The sequence below is a fragment of the Indicator indicator genome, chromosome 21 (genome assembly GCF_027791375.1).
Source record: "Indicator indicator isolate 239-I01 chromosome 21, UM_Iind_1.1, whole genome shotgun sequence".
Lineage (NCBI taxonomy): Eukaryota > Metazoa > Chordata > Aves > Piciformes > Indicatoridae > Indicator > Indicator indicator.
The window spans coordinates 12,405,519-12,423,520 of NC_072030.1; the positions used below are offsets into that span (position 1 = coordinate 12,405,519).

Below are 18,002 nucleotides of genomic sequence, written 5' to 3' on the forward strand. Positions count from 1 at the left end.
CATTTTCACAAATTCTTAAACATTTGGGAACCCTGCACTAAAATAAAGATGGCCTTACTGGTCAAGAGCAAGAGGGAAGAAGCTATACTGGCCTATGAAATAGAGCAAAGCAGATTATTCATGAAACCACCATTTGCTTTAGTGGCTACATGGTACATCAGATATATCAAATACTTTCATGACTTTATTTATGAGCTTCAGCAGCAACTAGTGCTTGCTGAAACCCAGACTGGCGTTTGTGTGATGCATAAAATTCCGGCATCACTGCAAGTGTTTATTTTTTAAAGCCTTTATTGTGCTGTAATTTTAAATGCATTGTTTATTCATGTAGCAGAGTATTTTAATAAGTATTCTTGGCAGTACCATTTTTAAACATCAGTTCTTCTTTCTTTGAGACTGAATCTTGTTTTATAAGAAAAGAAAGAAAATGAAATATTGTAACAAATTAAGCATGGCCTGACCACGTTTTACAATGACCATGTTGAATCTGAGCACAGACAAATCCAAAACAGGCACTGACTTCTATGACAGAAGAGGCCAACTGTATGACTAGTGGAGCTTTTTGTTATCAAAACATTGAATTAAAGTGTTAATGGTGGCATTGTGAATCTGCTGATGTTTTGCGGTGCATTGTGCTGACAGCCTAATGCAGCTGTTGACTGGCACACTCCAACTTCAGAAAACATGACAGATTTTGTCATTGCCAAATGCCTGTTGCCTCTTGACAAATGCTTGTAATCACAGAGCTGTTGAGGTTTTTGAACAGCAGAATTATAGAGCTAATGGTATTACCAAGATGTTCGTACAGCATTTCAAGCAGGGAACGTTTTTTTGGACATAACAAAAATATCTCCATAGTCTTTTATCTTTGAGAGAGGTATGAAGAAGGTTAAAACATGTTCCAATTCTCAGTGGTCATCCATTAACACAGAGTGGTATGTCTTTTCAAGTGTGAAGTCTTTACCCTCCAGTCATTATACCAAAAAATCCTATCTATGCCAATGGAAAACTAAAACAATTTACCTCAGCAAGTGGGATCAGATCAAATGATCAAGAGGCATTTCATTAATCACCACATCCGAGGGCTTGGGTTTCAGAGTTTTATAAGCAGAGAAACATAGGGCTTGAATCTTTCTCCAGTGCGCTTTCACAAGGGCCAGCCTGCTGATGTAGGGTAATTACATGGTCTAAAAATACAGCAGCATTTGTTTAAGTTAATGGAAAAGTTACACCAGCTCCAGAGTGCACAGGCAAAAGCATATTGAGTTTCCTGCTGACTGTTGTAAATGCTTTGCATATTAGATCAGAAACTCTTGAACCAAGAGTAGCTATTCCTGCGGAATCAGAGGATAAATATCGGGAGGAGAATAATAGGCCCAGCAAATCCCCTTGGCCAGAAAGTTCCTCATGAGACGTCTTCGTGCTCTGTGACGCATGTTCAAAAGGAGGAATTTTAAATGACCTGATCACCACAGCAATCGATACGTGCCAGTTTCAAGTCAGCTGACGAGTCACTTTTTCCAGTTTCATCGCAATAAATAGTGTCACATTGAAATACTTCACCTATAAATTGCACAGAAGTGTTGGAATAACGCTGCTAAATATTTTCCATGAGAAGGCAGTTCAGCTTTTAAATTGGGTTGTTTTCATGACACTTAGATTTGTGTGCTATCCTGTACCCACAGACTTTTAAGGGTTGAGTTGGTAACTGCATTTGAATATTTAGAGTATGCTTACTGAAAAGAAAATACATTTTGCATTTTATGCAGGAGTTTTTGCTGCCAATGGGATTGGTCAAAAGAAAGAATGCACTTAGTCTACCAGATGCACAAGCACAGAGATCTCATGTAAGAGTCATAGAATCATAGAATAGAATGAGTCATCAGTTCACATTTGAAATTGTTGGGAAATTCATGGATGTAGGAAATAGATCTTTTTATGGATATAGCTGCAGTTTTCTTACCCTTTCTGAAAATAAGGTGCTTAAGCTAGTTACATTTTAGCTTTCATAGAATTGACATAATGTGCTTTACCCTTCTAAGATCACTGTGAGTTAATTTTATATATATTTGAGGTAACTTGATCTGTATACATTCTGCAACAAAATTCTTAATAATGTTAGTTATGTACTTTAACAGCTAACTTGCTGTAAGTATAGAGCCTCCCTTAAAATTTTCAGCTAGAGTTAAATTCTGAAGATACACTAAGTATATGCACACTGCACAGAGGTATTTATCAATGTTAACAGTGTTTCTATCTTAACTCAAACACATTCAGAAATGGTGTAAAACTGAAAATGGAATTAATTTTAATGATGAAATTCTTTTACAAAAGCATCTTGTACCTTAAGTCAGTTCTATACATGAGATCGTTGACTATTTTAACTTCAATTGACTCTTACCCACTTCCATAAGCAGAATTAATTTTCTGGAATGTCCTGTTTTATTCATAATGAGTTGCTCCTAAGTTTAATTTGAGGTTGTATGCTTTGTCAGTCCAAAAGATCATGATTTGGGATCTAGGACTGGGTAATGCTGAGCAACTCCTGTTGTACCTGAAAATTACAGGTATATCACTGAGCATATCTCTTGGAATCAGACCCAGGTTACTGTAGGATTATAATATTTCACCTATTTACATCACAAACAAAAACATTTGATCTCTCCTTTCTGACTGAATAAGTAGGAGATTAAATAGTTCATTAACATTATATTCTTCTAACATCATAATAGTAAACTAAACCAAAACTATTTGAGAGGTAGGTAGATAATTATACTTTGCTTTCAAAGATGTTTTTGGAGTGATTCTGTTTTACATTTCTCATTGCAGGAATTTAGAAGTCATGGGCAGAGTTTGTTAGTGGTCTGTGTGTGTTAAGTGAGTAGATAGGATTTCACGTTTCTAAACTTGTAACTGAGGTGGTAGGCAATCTACGTTACTAAGCAGAGTTTTGCTGCTGTTATAAATAGAATCAATTCTAAAGCAAAATTTGTTGCTATTAGATTAAAAAAAAAATATCTGGGAGAAGAGCAAACCAGAAAATGGTGTCAGGTGAGAATGAAATTCTAAGTATTTACCCCCCACCCATTATTTTAAAAACCTTTATTTGAAGTACAACATTCTGTTAATATTAGAACATTTCAAATTTTAGAGGGTTTTTTGAGATAAACAGACTTTTTTTTTGAGAGCATAACATGAAATTATTCATAACATGTGGATTCTCACAATGGTGAGAATTATATTTGAAAGCCACAAAGAATGAAAATAAGTTACAGGGAAGAAAATGCACCTCTGGTGTCAACATGTCCCGAAGAACTGTGGGCTCAGTTCGAATGTCAGCTGGGGCGACTGTCACCCAGGGCATAATTTACCATTTTGTGAAGGATTTGCTGTGTCACTGAAGAGAAGACAAATGTTGGTAGACTTCACCAGGAGACACATGGTTATTTTCAAATGCCATGACAAATCCTTTTGAGGAACACATGCCTGATACAAGCAGCTTGACTCATTGTCTGTAAACTGTGTATCATTCTTTTGTTGTGAGTGCACTGTACTGTTGCACAGAGTATAGTAAGCTCATGTTACTGCTTGCTGGATGGGGAATTTAAGTATTAAAAAAATGGGAGGCATGTGGGTGGGGGTGGCTGATTAGCTTCCTGGCTAGCATAAAGCATTAGTGCCATGACACTGGCAAAATCCAGAGTTTCTGAGCTATAGTAGTTTTTATCATGGGTATAGCAGTATTATAGTAACAATAAAGATGAGTCTGGTCTGGTGTGGGAGTTCTTGTCTAAAATCTTTATGGAGAGTGGAAGGAATATTCCCTTGGTTTAGAGAGGGCTTTAAAGCACTTTGTTACAGCTTTTCCTTATACCCTAATTATTGTGGGTATTGGGGTCATAGTTAATACATAGATGCATTAAAAAAGAGGGAAAGTTTAGCTGGTACAGAGATACCTTATTGTTCTCTTGGCTTGATCTTGAATTTATGTTAGTTCTGAACATGGCCCTGTGCCTCTGTTCCTTCTCCCCTTCAGTTTCTGTCTTACTTCTGTCTAGTATAAAGATTTTAAGCAGGAACCACATCTTGCTGTTCAATTCTTTCACAGTGGCTTGCACAATCCCAATTGACTAGGTCCTTGGGATGTTTAGGCATTCCAGCAGTGATGTTGCCAATCGTGAAAACTTTAAATATGAGGAGTGGCTGAACTGACATTCTCCTAATGCTGGAAAGGCATTTTCCCATAATTCATACTAAAGGACAGATTTCACTATATTTGATGTGTTTACTGAGACATACTGAAACAGTATTCAGGCAATATATTCAAATCTTACTGTGTTTATTTGGTCTGTTTTTTTATGTAGCTTACTCACTAAAAAAGCCTATGACCGCTTGGCCCAGCCTAAGATCCCTTGATTGCAAAATTAAATGTTCGTTGGTTCTACAGCTCTTTATGGAAAATGGTTTTTATGACCAGGTTAATCTGTTGTCCATACTTCTTGCAGAAGTGGAGACGACATTTGCAGACAAGTACCACTTCATTCTTGACTGAAAGAGATGTTTATGAACCACTCAACAAACACTATGCCTTTATGTGCAAATTCACCCTATTTCCTACCCAGGCAGCAACACCAGCGAAATCTGTGATCTTTATCTGTAGGAAAGCTTGAGGAAAACATGGCAATCATTTTGTAGAAGTCTTATTTGGAAAATGAGAGATGGTATGTTAATGCTAGTGTTTGGATAATTGACAATCACTGTTCTGCTAAATTGAGAGACTTGCCATTATTCATGAGGCTACACTATGTCTTCTGCAAAGCTCATACTTTTATTGTGTCTGAAACGTCTACTGTGATTAATGGTGAGGTTTGTGGCAAGAGTTGAAAGTTATGGATCTGTCTTCATACTTAAACTAGGGTAATCTAAATGAGATTTCCTAGGTTCCACTTGGATATACTGTTATTGCTAGTTATTACTACTGTTGGTCATTGCCTGTGCCAGGTCTCTGATATGTTCTTTTTGTCATGTCTCTTCTTCTGTCTGTAAACTCTGGCCTGTCAATACATATAAAACTCCATATATCAGTTGTCAAAATATATGGAAATAAGCCCCTTCCGTCATTAGATTTAAGTAACTGAAGTTCATTTCACTAGAAGAGGTCACAGAATAATTCAGTGATGTGTACTTGGCTTTCTGTGGGATTGTAAGTTTATAAAGGCCTTTGTTACTGTGGTAAGAATCATCTTTTCAAAAGCAGTGACAAGTTGTCCTTGGCTAGCATGATGTGTTAAAAGGACAACACTAGGTGGCAACATACACACGCATTTGTCTTGAGTTTGATTTATGCCTTTGATGTAAGAAAATTATCTATATTTAAAAACATTAATGGTTAATAATGGCAGAGAAATAATTGCCTATAAGAGCAATTTCATTTTTCATATAGCTTTTAAAACTTAAACCCAACAGGCCTAACTAGCCTGGCTTTGTTTTCAAGTAATTTTAAGTGTGGCTAATTCAATGTCAACTTTTATACTGCAAAAAGAAAGCCAGGCTGTGATGCCCACATAGTCTAATATTCTCTCCTTAAAGGTAAGCTGTTTTTCTGTGTTCTAAAGACTTTAGTAGGTAAAAAAATATTAAAAATATTTATAGAGACTGAAGGTAGAAAGAGCAAGAGATTTAGAGCTGCAGTGAACTTAAAGCTTGCCTCGCAGTGATCTGTATCTGTGTGTTTCTAGAAATATATGAGAATAACAAATCTTGTTTTTCAGATGTCAAATTTAAATTTCTGTCCCGTTCTACATGTGAATGGCATTATGATGCCTGTACCAGCCCCTGCTTCAAGACATGTAGGGACCCTTTGGGAAAAAACTGTCAGGGAGTACCTAAGTAAGTATTTTTATTTTTATGGAAAAGTGTGTAATTTACATAGAATTCTTATGCATCATGATAAGAATATAAGGGACCTGATGCAGGCTCAGTAGAGCAGGACCATGTTCTTGTGTAAGGAGCTAAGTGAAGGAGAAAAGAAATGCAATAAAACCTGCTGTGGCAGCCACATGAAAATGTCATTTCAGTTGCTAGGTAAGTAGGGTCATATTCTGGAATGGCTAGTATACTTGTCACTTTCAAGCTTTGAAGATGTTTTGGAGTGACCAGAAGTCTGTTGCCAATCGTTGCACCCCTGCCTTTTCATTATAGCATGCTAATAGCCATATCTGGCATTGCTTTTTCCTCCCAGGTGGAATTTGTGGTAAGTCTGGTAAAACTGGCTTTTGGATTTTAGTGTGTTTGGCATTTCTTAAGCAATAGCATTCGCTATTGAACCCATGACCACTTCTTTCAAAGCCTGAGTATTGCAAAATTCATGCTTTAGCTTAGATCAGATTTAGAATGGAAGCCATCGCAATGGCATTCTGAAGGAGTACACTGAGGGGATGAGATTCAGATAGAACAAGGCAGTCTACTTCAAAATACTTCATAAATAAGTTTTGTATTACTATTACTAAATGCTCAATCCAGAAGAAATTATTCAGCTAGTTAATGCTAACTGTTTTTCTTTTAGAGTGGAAGGATGCATCCCTGCCTGTCCTCTCAATATGTTACTGGATGAAATCACTCAAAGATGCGTGTATTTTGAAGACTGTATGTTTGAAAAATTGTATTTATTATGTATGATACTTAGCCTATTAATTTCTTAGATCTTTAATCAAATTTTCAAATATTGTTGCTTGAATTTGTTTAGCTGTGACCTGATCTTGTTACATGAATCTTGAGCTTACTAAACTTATATTTTAGCTAAAATAATTTTCTCAAAATCTGAGACAAATTTTAAACTAAGAAAGATGTTCTATCTTCATAAAACATTTCAGTAATATCAGATGTGGAGCAAATGATGCAATGATTTTTTTTAATTAGTCTCTGAGTTTTAGAAGTCTAAAGGTAATTGAAAAGATCAGAATTATGAGTTAACCTCTAATTCTGCTAGCTTCATGATTATAATTCATAAATTTCAGACTACTGTTTACTTCTGTCTGATTTCAGGCATTGAACCTGCAGATGATGGCCCACCTTTGTCACCTAGCATTCAAACACCAGCAGTTTCCCACATAACATCAAGTACAAGTTTGGCAGTGATTGGCAAAGTGGTAACTTCGTTTCCTGTACCTGAAGCAGTGGACATGGAAACAACACTTGCTTCAGAATTGCAACTCACTGCAACTGTAGGGAAAACTGAATTTTCACATGTTACGTCTAATACAACACTTCCAGCTATAACTTTATCATCAAATATTTCTTCACAGTCAACAGAAAGGACATCTGAGAGAAGCACTATGCCAGCATCCAGGACAATGACATCTAATGTAAGCTTATCTTCTGTTGGCATTTCTTCGTTGTTTCCATTTACTGGCAGTTCAGAAACTTCCACAAAGATGAAACTGATCAGTGGTGCTTCCACTAAAATATTGAGGGCTACAGAACCTCTGACAGTTACTGCTACGCATGCAGTGACTACAAGCACAGAAGCAGAAACCAAATCAATTGCTACTTTTATTTTTACTGGGACACCACTTATAGTTAGGACAACAGAAATACCAATCAAAACGAAAATAATGGAAATATCAGAAATAGACACAAGAACATTTCCCACAAAAGAAGCTCAAATAAAACCAGAAGGACTTACAATGTTTACAACCAGTTCATCTGAATTAATAACAGAAAAAACTACTGCCTATCTGCCTCAGTTTTCCACATCACCACCTCTGAGCATGCCTTCATATACATCATCATTAAGCCTAACAGGAACTTCAGAAGGGACAAAAATGAGCCAAGGACATTCTTTTACCACAGTAGCTAATGTTACAGTACCATCATTTTCTCCTGCAATCACTACTTTATTAAAACCAGTGTCTCCAAAGACGACAAAATCAGCAATTGTTTTAAGTGACCAAAGCATAAAGACTACATTTTCACCACCAACCCCACCACCTATTCCAATTGCAAAGGCAATTACAGAACCTCCTCTTGAAATGGTTCAACCCCTGACTGGTACTGCAGAAGTACCTTTCACCACAACTCTAGGTCCAAATCCAACAAGTCTGCCAGCTCAGGAGAGCTTGTCAGAGACAACTTTGTTATCATTTACAACTCATACAAAGAAAACTCCCAAAACAACGTCTCCCGTGGAGCATACACCAAGTTCCTATTTCCTTCTGTATTCACTGCATCCTAGTTTAACAGCTGAAAAAGCTATCCCTCTTTCTACAAAACAGCCTTCAGTGTCTGGTTCTAGTCCTGCTTCTCCAGCTTCAGGTGAATTTAAAAAAACATTTAAAACTGTTTCAACTACAGCATCTCCCTCACACACATTTCTAAACTCAACAGAGGTTCTGACTACATCATATACTAAATATCCTGTTGTGGCTGAGACTATCAGTGTGACACCTTTGTCTGTTGAGGTAATGTCCAAAATAACATCCCCTTTTGATTTAGCAGCAAAGCCAACTTTGTTTTCTGGAACCACATCTACCAAACACAAGTCAGCTCTGGTTTCAAGCACAGTGAAGACAAGTATGTCAGCATACTCAGGAAGTGTTAGCACACCAGCAATGAAAACCACTAGATCGTCAAAAGAAACCACTACAGTTCCTTTTGTAACTACAGAAAAAGAGTCAGCACAAAAAAAACCTGTCAGTGGATCTCCAGTTACTCTGCTTAGTGCAACTGAAAACACATTGTTGACAACACAGCCTGATAAATCACAAGTGGAAAGAACTACCTCCATCTCTACTAGAAAGCCATCTACTTTCACTTTTTCACCATCAAGTTCTCTAATCTCTTTAAAAGTTTCTCTTCCTTCACTGCCTTCATATGGAAAAGAAGCATTACTGACAGCTCTCAGTCCTGTGCATACATCCCATGATGCCAAAGAAAAATTAACTCTGTCCCCTTCTGTTGTACTTCCAGTAACAAAGTCTTACACTTTCTCCACCTCCCACCATATAGCCGATAAATCCATTTCTGCACCACCTGTAACAGAAATCACACCAGAAATAACAGCCCCACCAAAATACCCAGTAGAAACTAAGATATCTTCTACAGCATTGAAATCTACAGACCAAAGTATAACAGATACGGTAAAATTTAGAGCAGATACAGCTCAGCCATCCTTTCCTGCATCTTCAGTAGTCCCCTTCTCTTGGCAGACCTCTTTAGGAGATAAATTTTCAGTACAGACCACAAAGACCATGGCTATACCACGTTTTTCTACTCAGAAGGCGACAGAACTTGATCATCAGACTTCTGAGCCTTTGTTGATAAGCCAAAGCGTTACCCCAATTTACCCATATCCTGCAGAAACTGTAACAAAATCCACTGGACAGGCACAACATGTCTTTAGCACAACTGAAGCTACAGCTGAATTGACTTCTTTTCACCCTCTAGTCACATCACTACCTGAAGGCATTTATTCAAGTATATTACCTATCTCAGTAGGTCCTACTCAAGTTGTTTTACCAAGCGAAAGAGAGTTGCATTTAACTGATTCAGTCACACAGCCACACATACCAAGAACTTCTGTTTTGCAGTCTACGCTGCCAGTTAGAACAACATCTGACTTGAGATTTGGTACCAGAATTCTCCCTTCCTCTTCTTTAGCAACAATTAAAAAAGAAGCAGTTCCTTTGTTTTCCACACAAAAGGCTGGTACTGGTCTGAAATTCACACAGCAGGTCTCATTTACTAAATCACTTGATTCAAGTCAGACACTTGAAAGGACTACAGCTTCACCAGGATCTATGTCGACCTTTTCATCAGTTTTGTTACTAGAAAGAACAGAAAGTCCTACTGTGACGGGGACTGGGCATTCTGTGTCAACAAGCAAAAGCGGTACTGATAAACCTGTGGTGTTGCCTAAGCAAGTCACACTTTCAAGCACTGCCTACAGTTCCATGTTAGTAACAAGTACAATGTTGCCAGCTATGGCCTATTCATCAGCTGCAGCTCCAACCTCTTCAGTGATAAGCAGCACTGGGCAAAATGATACCATTGTATCAGCAACATCAGACAAAGCAGAAGCAGTAACAAAATCCATCACAAGCTCTGTGAAGCCCACCCCTTTTTCTGTTACTTCAGAAGCAAAAGGAGCTGTATCCCTTGATACAGTGAAATCTGAAGAGCCAGAATTGACCACAGAAGTCCAAGCAGTCCATACTCGGGGTGCTACCGGTACCCCAGAAACACCCCAGACATTTTACTCTCCATATTTCACAAACACAACTGCAGTTCTTTCTAATATAAGTGTATCAGTAGTGTCCACAATGCATTCATCATCTGAACCAAAACCTTTTTCTTCTATAGCTACATCACCAGTTAGTACTATTCAAACTTCAAAACCTGAAACATCATCTGAGGTACAAATGCCTTCAAGTTCACTGCTAATGGTATCTGACCATCAAAATGACACAACAGCTCCATTAGTTTCATCATTTGCCTCTTTATCTACCAAACCACTCTATGGCTTGACGACAACATTTTCTGATGGACTCACAACACGTGAAGCTGTGTCAGGAGTCACAGCGTCAGCTTTTATGCTACCTAGAGAAACAGCAGCTCTTCAGACTTGTACAGTGAGTAAATATCATTGTTCATGCTTGGTTTTGAATGTCTTGGTTACTATTTCACACTGAAAAAAATTTGTGAGGCATAGGTTGATCTTTGGGATTTAAAGTATCTGTATCAGACAGGGAGCCCTATTATTTTCTCAGTTATGTCTGAAACTTTGGATGATTTCATTGCATACAATGGTTTTTGTAAGTGCTGTAACATGCTGTGTTCCAGGTCTCAGTTTACTACTGAGTGTGACTGTTACAAGAATGGGGTTTTGGCAAAACACAATGCTTCATTTTGTCACTCCTTCTAGTGTACCTCAACTGTGCACTCATCAGTATTCTATATCTTAGCAGTGTAAGCCCCATTTTTTGAGCAAATACTCTGGAGTATTGTGATGCTAGCTTGCTAAGAATAGTAATCTATGTCTTTTATTAAATATGCCTTAGCCAATCACAGAAACTGAGTGCATAAAGCACATTTGCTTGGACGGACAACTGATACAAATTAATAAGTCGCAGAACTGCCCATACAACACAACTCGACCCAGCTGTGGAGTTCTAGGATTTGCTACTCAAACAAATCATGACAAATGCTGTCCAAAGTGGGAATGTGCATGTAAGTTTTGGTTATGCAGTACTTTTGAGGTGACTTTAGGTAGTAATTTAATGCATGTGTAAGAAGGTTAAGAACTGACACTTCTATTCCATAACAGAGAAACAGAAGGTTCATATTGTACTAGTTATTCTCTAATGAAACTTAGAATTCTAGTTCTACATCCAGGGAAATTAAATCCAATTGCTTCTTGGATATTACCAGCTCTAGGTGTCTATAGTGGACATGTCTGGGTCCCCATCTTGTTATCCACCTTGTCAGAGGACACCTACTCAATAAAGTCAATGGATTTTTGGGTTCATCTTATATATATTTCAGGGTAAGAAGATCACCTAGACACTGTTATCTACATGTCAACTCTGCTGTCAATTTACAGGCAACATTTTCAAAGATAGATGAAAATACATGCCACGCATATGAAAGTCTAGTTGATATTATAAAATGTATTGGTTTCTCTTTGTGTTTTGTAATATTTTTAGAAATTCTAAAATAAGTTAGAGTTTTTAAATTTTTTTTTCAGGTCGTTGCACAATTTTTTCTGATCTGAGCATTATAACCTATGATGGAAATCATTTGGCTTTATTCAAAGAAGCATCCTACATTGTTAGTCAAACTCAAGATGAAACTATAACCATCCATGTCCTTGACTGTAGAATGGTAACTAACATTTGTCAGATAACAAATGGTGCTCAGTACTGCTAATAAGACATGTCTTAAAAGAAAGAGCATAGTAATGCTACATAGTACACTTCTCTGCAGTGTCTATGAATTGCACTTGCACTTTACAACACTCATGCATTGTGTAGCACTTTATCACCTGTGTATGCATAATTCCTTCTGAGGCAGCTGGAAGGTAGAAGGTAGGTCGATGTTATTACGTGTAGAATAGACAAACATCTATTTCTGATCCATTACTTTTGTACTGTACATATGTAAATCCGTCATTCCCACTCTTGTTCTTGCTCACCTTCAGATGTTCATATTTTTTGGTGTCTAAACAGCTAGTCACCCATTATTTTTTTCCTGAAAGTCTTTATTTCTGCTGCAATTTCAAGAACAGGTGATAAAACACAGTTGCTGACACAATGAGCTTGTAATACTTTGTTTGTTTCATAAGAATGCTGTCCATGCAGACCGTGTAGTCCAGGCTTGAAACTGCACTCAGTTTTCCTCTTTTAAAAATATACCCTAAAAAGTCCTTAATCTCCCAGTACCTGAAAATAATTAGCAGCTACTTTATAAAGATTTTGCACAGTATGACTATGATTGATGTATTTTTGCTTTCTCCACAGAGTGATTCAAACTCAACATCTTTGTGTCTGGCAATGTTGAATCTAACCTATGCATCAAACCAAGTTATTATCGATCGTTTAAGTAGAAAAGTAAGTATTTTGAAAATACTTTTTTTCCTTGCCTTCTAGATAGCATCTTACTTCTGTAATTATTTCCTCATGTGGATACTGGAGATTAGAGTAGGACACAATAGGTTATATAATTCCTTGTTCCAAATTTGTAATTTAGTAGACTTCTATTAAATGCAGAGTCAAACTGTGATAGAAGGCCAATTAATGAGGTAAGGTGCAGAGCAAGGCACATAAAGCATTAGTCTCCTTAGTATCTACATTACCTTTGTGGAGACAAGGGTGACTTCTGAAGTTAGTTATGAGTTAGATTCCTAAGGTATCAAGAAGCTGGCTTTATTTCTACCTACAGCTCTGAATACCTGACATTTAACTTCTTTTCTGTGTGTATGTCTTAGATAATGGTAAATTCAAAGTCTGCTTGGCCTACTGTTAGAAAATATGGATACAAAGTTGAGGATTCAGGCTTCAAGTATGCAGTTGAGACCCCAACAAAAATCAGAATTCAGTGGTTTCACAGCACAGGAGTGATGATTATTGAGTTGAACAGTACCAGAGAACCAAGAGCTTTGGGACTATGTGGTAAGTACAGAGCAGTGCAAGAAATAAAAGTGTTCAGATGCTTTGCTAGGAAGGCACATTTTCCTAATTATATAAATTTGTTATGTCTTTTGCAGGACATTGCCCAAAAGATTTATTGCAGATCATTGCAAAGTTTAAGATGCTATTAAAATGAAATTGTTATTAGTTTTATTAATTGTTGAAATAATGTTTGATGCCTATCCATGCAATTGCTTTTTACACATAGGATTGCTTCTGACTGTAACCCATTTGAACCGCAGGCATTATTGCTGTAGCCAACCCTAAATAAGTAAGACGAGCTCAAGTCTGTCATGGCAAATAATGCACACAGATATTTTGTGTTTGGTACTCATCTGATAGGAAGCAGTATGTGCTGTTTTCAGTTTCTAAAGGTCAGAATTCACAGGAAATGTTTATTTTAGAGTACTAATCTTTCTCTGTGGAAGGAAATGGTTCAGAGGGAACTTCTTGGTAGTAATAGGTTAAATAATCATCTGGTTGTTCTCTTCTAGGTCTGCTCAATAGTTTCACCTAGTTTCTTTCTTTATAAAAAGCATAGCTTTGAATAAGCTATTGGTGCTATAGCTTTCGCAGGCATGTATTTGTTGATATAAATCTGTCCTGTGACACCTGAATCTGTAAATTTAACTGCCGTAAATTGGAGCTGGAAACCAGGGTTACACAGTTCATATAATTACAGTGGATATCTTTCCAGTTTCAGAAAGGGCAAGTGCCTGCGGCTCAGTATCAAATACCACTGGTACCTCAGTCCAGTTCCAAGTCCTGCAGACAGCAATGTACTTCTCTGCCATTTTGAGATTAGATTATTTTCTATAATTTGCCTTAACTTTTGCTTTCAGTGTTGTTCTTCCTCTGTGTTTCTAATGTTTATTATGATTAGATCAAGCAGAAACAAGAAAGTAAAGATTTTATTTTCTAGTTATCCTGTAAGTCTCTTGCCTTTGTCTCTTTGGTTGCTGTCATAAGGAGAAGGGGGAACGTTACTTTCCTGATTTGCAAGGCACTTTAATCAGATGACAGCACACTCCTGTGGATGGTGTTCCAAGTACAGCCTCTTCAGAGAATGTGCTGTATTTTTCTGGTTTTCATCTCTGATTGGGACTTTCTGCATAAGTCTGCCTGCATGGTGCTGTCTGAAAAAACTTACTACAGCCTATTTTAAACGAGATCATTGCACTGCATCTTTTCAGGGTAAATTAGTCTACCCTGGTTTCCTGTGCTTTCTGTGTTAGTCTGCTTTCTCAAATATCTTTTTGCTGAACCTCAGTATTGGTAGGTCTTGATTTCTCAGTTTTTTGGAAACTGATTTATCAGTTTCATGGAATTTATGAAACCAAAGGCAGCATTATGATTTTGGAGTGCAAGCATCCTTTGGAAGGATCTGTGCAGGAGACAACAGTGTCTTTTACAGTACAAGGGTTGGGCAAATGTGACAATTGGTGAAGAGCTAGTGTGGAAGACGAGGCCTGTGAGGAGGGAACATGGATATCTCTAGCAAAACTGGTTAAAGCAAGCACAAGCATGTCAGTTTTAGCTGCAACCAGATCCCACCAAGCTATATGTGAAGCCTTAGTTTTGCTCTGCTACATCTTGGCAAAGTGTACGAGAAGAAGTGAAAAAAGATATCCAAGACATGACAGCAATCCTGTGAAGTCTCTCAGAACTGTCAAATACTTCCTATTTATGTTGTATAGGCTCATGATTGATCAGCTAATGGCTACCGGAAATGTGTTTTACTCTCAGAATGCCTATTGCTTATTGTTGATTGTCTGTGGCTTGGTCTTCTTGTCAAGAAGTGTGAAAAGTGGTAAAACAGTCCAGTTCTCCAGAAAAGGGTTAAATCCACAAATAGTTTTTGAACAGATAATGGTTCAGAATTCCCATGAAAGTTTCTGGAGAAATCAGAAGAAACCATTCTAAAAAACTGATACAAAAGTTTTGGAAATTACAGTTTAGTTCTTAAGTCAATATATGCTTAAGACTGCTCAGAAGCATAAATAGAATGGTGCAATGTTTCTGAAGTACAGCACTGGATAAGCATCTTGGCATTTTGTGGGGGTTCCCTTTTCTGATAACACAGTTTTCATTTGTTGATATATGAGAATGAAGTTTGTAACCTTTTTCAAAATAGATTTGTTTAGTCCTTGTGCAATTGAGGGGTGAAGTTTGCATGCAATAATTTTGATATGCAATAGATTTCCATTTGTAGGTGCACCAATTTTTGCTTTGCGTGATTTGTCTGAATTTTGTTTATTTTTATCCTACCAAAGACTTTCTACATCTTTTGTGGGTTGGTACTGTGATGTTGTGATATTGCTGTTGTTTTGTTTTGTTTTGTTTTTTTCAAGCTATTTATTGGTCTGAACATACCACTTCAAACATATTTTGGCACGAACCACCTTCTTTTTTTTTTTCTTTTTTTTTTTTCCTGGCAATGCACAGGTTTTTGTGATCAAAGCTTGGAAAATGACCTGATGCTACCCAACAGGACAGTTTTAAGCAAAACCAATGCTCCATCAACTTTTATAGACAGCTGGCAAGTGCCTGACACATTGAAGTATGTTGGAGAAGACAGGAATCAGGAAACTAATTGCTCGGTCATGGACTGCTCAGAGTGCTTAAGAATGGTGTTGAACCAGACCTTCAGCAGCTGTCATCCTTATGTATGTTAACTATTTCAGAAGCTTACGTTTTGAGAGAGATGCAGTTCTGATATAATATTATATGCTTGGCAATTTCACTAATCTGAAACTATATGTAATGATAGTTATGGTATGATATATGCATTTTTTTGGTTGCATTTGTATTTTCAAGGTAAAAATAAGACTGTGGCAGCTTGATAGGAGAGTTGCAATAAGCAGCTAACACTTTCAGAATTCATAATGCATCTCTTATTTTTGATAGTATAATCTAATTTATAAATCAGTTCCAGCTAATTTAATTGTATCAATATAATGTAGAGCAAAGTAAAACAAAATAGTTGTAGGATTTAATTAATCCTTCAGTGTTCAGTAATTTAACAGGTTCCAAATTGCAATAGGTAATCTGAGAACCTGCATTCTCGAGGGCTCTAGAGAGAGGGAAGTCCAGCTTAGAGAGATGAAAGGGTAAACCAGACCATTCAAAGCAAACATAAAGCAAATAACAAACTCACAGTGTGCAAATAAATTTTATTTGTAATTATATAACTACATTTGCCGTTTCACCTTTTGTATATTGTTGAGTTTGGTGAAGAGGAGGCTAAATTTAGAGAAAAATATAAAGGTAAGGAAGCATAAAGAACAATGAGAATTATGTCTTCTGTTGGAAAAACTGTATTGACTCTTGCTTTGGCGTTTTTAAGGATGAAACTAAGGAATATAAGAGAGAAGTCTTACTTTTAAATACTGGTAACTTCTCTTTGTACACCAACAAAGGCTGGTGGTCTCTTGCTTTCTGTGGACCTTGAACTTTTGGCTTTACTCTTTTTAGCTGATACTTAAAAAGATCAAGGTCCCTATTAAGGTGCAAATTTTTTTTCTTTGTTAGGTTCCACCTGAGCTATTCTGTGGTATGTGGATTCAAGACACTGAGTACATTCGAAATCCATGCATTTCTCTGGCTGCCTACGTGGCAATGTGTAACAAATTTAATATTTGTATTGAATGGAGGAGCCCTGATTACTGTCGTAAGTATTCTGCATGTAACTGACCTTCTAGTGTTCAAGATTTGCCTAATGTAAGAGTTGAATAATAGAAGGTTTGGATTACAGCATCGCTCCATGCTATCATTGATCACCTAGAAATAACCCTATGCAGTGATAATATAAGGAGGTCTGTAGGCTTAATGCTTGAAAAGGGAAAGGCTTGTTAAGTATGATCCTCAAAAATGTGAGAATTCACTGTGCATAGAAATTGTTAAGTGATGTCGTCTTTTATTAAGTGATTAAGTGATGTATACAGGCTTCACACAGGCAAATAATAATCACGGAATCTAAAGCTTAAAAATAGTAATTAAAAAAACCTTCGATTTTAATTGATTTTACTAGTAAATAATAGACGATCTTATAAAATCTACCTGTAAATACAGTTATGTGTCACAGCCACCATGAAGGAACACTTCTCCTATCGCTAGACCAGAGTGACCTCTGGTGGTGCATGCCTGGCCAGGGAAAGTAATGCACTCGCAGCTGGGTTTTGTGGTCACAAAGTGACGATATGCTGTAGACGTATTTTTAAAAGCCCGAGTTTCTTTATTTACAGGGCTCTAACAGATATTTGCTGCAGAGAATTATGGCCATTTTTAGTAGTGAGGAGATGAATAAAACCAACCTCCTCTTCCAATTAATCTTTAAAGTATAAACCAAAACATTGGTTTTGAGCAGACTGTCCCTTTGTGAACTGGACTTTGTCTCATTACCATGATCCCAGATGGTTTTGCTCTATGATTTAGGTATCATTACGTCATAAGGATTGTAGATTTTGGTAGTTCACAGATCCACACTGTTGGCATTTGTGGTCATTTTATGTTTGCCATATTTATGCAGCTTTAATTGGTGTTTTGAACCAATGAAAACTATGTTAATTTTTCAACAGCAGAAGTTAAATTAATATCAGGTACCTTTTTAGTTCGTTCCTGCATGCACTCATAACATGACAACAAATTTACTTTAGTAGTATAAAGAATGTCCAGTGTTCTTTACTTAAAAATAGCACACACACAAGAGAAATTAACATAGATAACTAGTGAATATAGCAATAAATTGGTCCCATTTGTTACTATTCCATGTAAAACAATACAGGATTAGCCTTTACGTAAATATTTTTGTAATTGTAA

General features: G+C 36.9%; 1 protein-coding gene across 1 annotated transcript in view; it reads left to right on the forward strand.

Annotated features, from left to right (window-relative positions):
- OTOG (otogelin) overlaps positions 1-18,002 on the forward strand; it is an 82,214-nt gene that overhangs the window by 48,606 nt on the left and 15,606 nt on the right. The window contains exons 34-42 of the mRNA XM_054390346.1: positions 5,772-5,889; positions 6,566-6,645; positions 7,045-10,628; positions 11,058-11,226; positions 11,744-11,880; positions 12,516-12,605; positions 12,983-13,166; positions 15,630-15,850; positions 16,716-16,854. Of these exons, the coding sequence (XP_054246321.1) occupies positions 5,772-5,889; positions 6,566-6,645; positions 7,045-10,628; positions 11,058-11,226; positions 11,744-11,880; positions 12,516-12,605; positions 12,983-13,166; positions 15,630-15,850; positions 16,716-16,854 (4,722 nt within the window). The remainder of the gene's footprint in view (positions 1-5,771; positions 5,890-6,565; positions 6,646-7,044; positions 10,629-11,057; positions 11,227-11,743; positions 11,881-12,515; positions 12,606-12,982; positions 13,167-15,629; positions 15,851-16,715; positions 16,855-18,002) is intronic.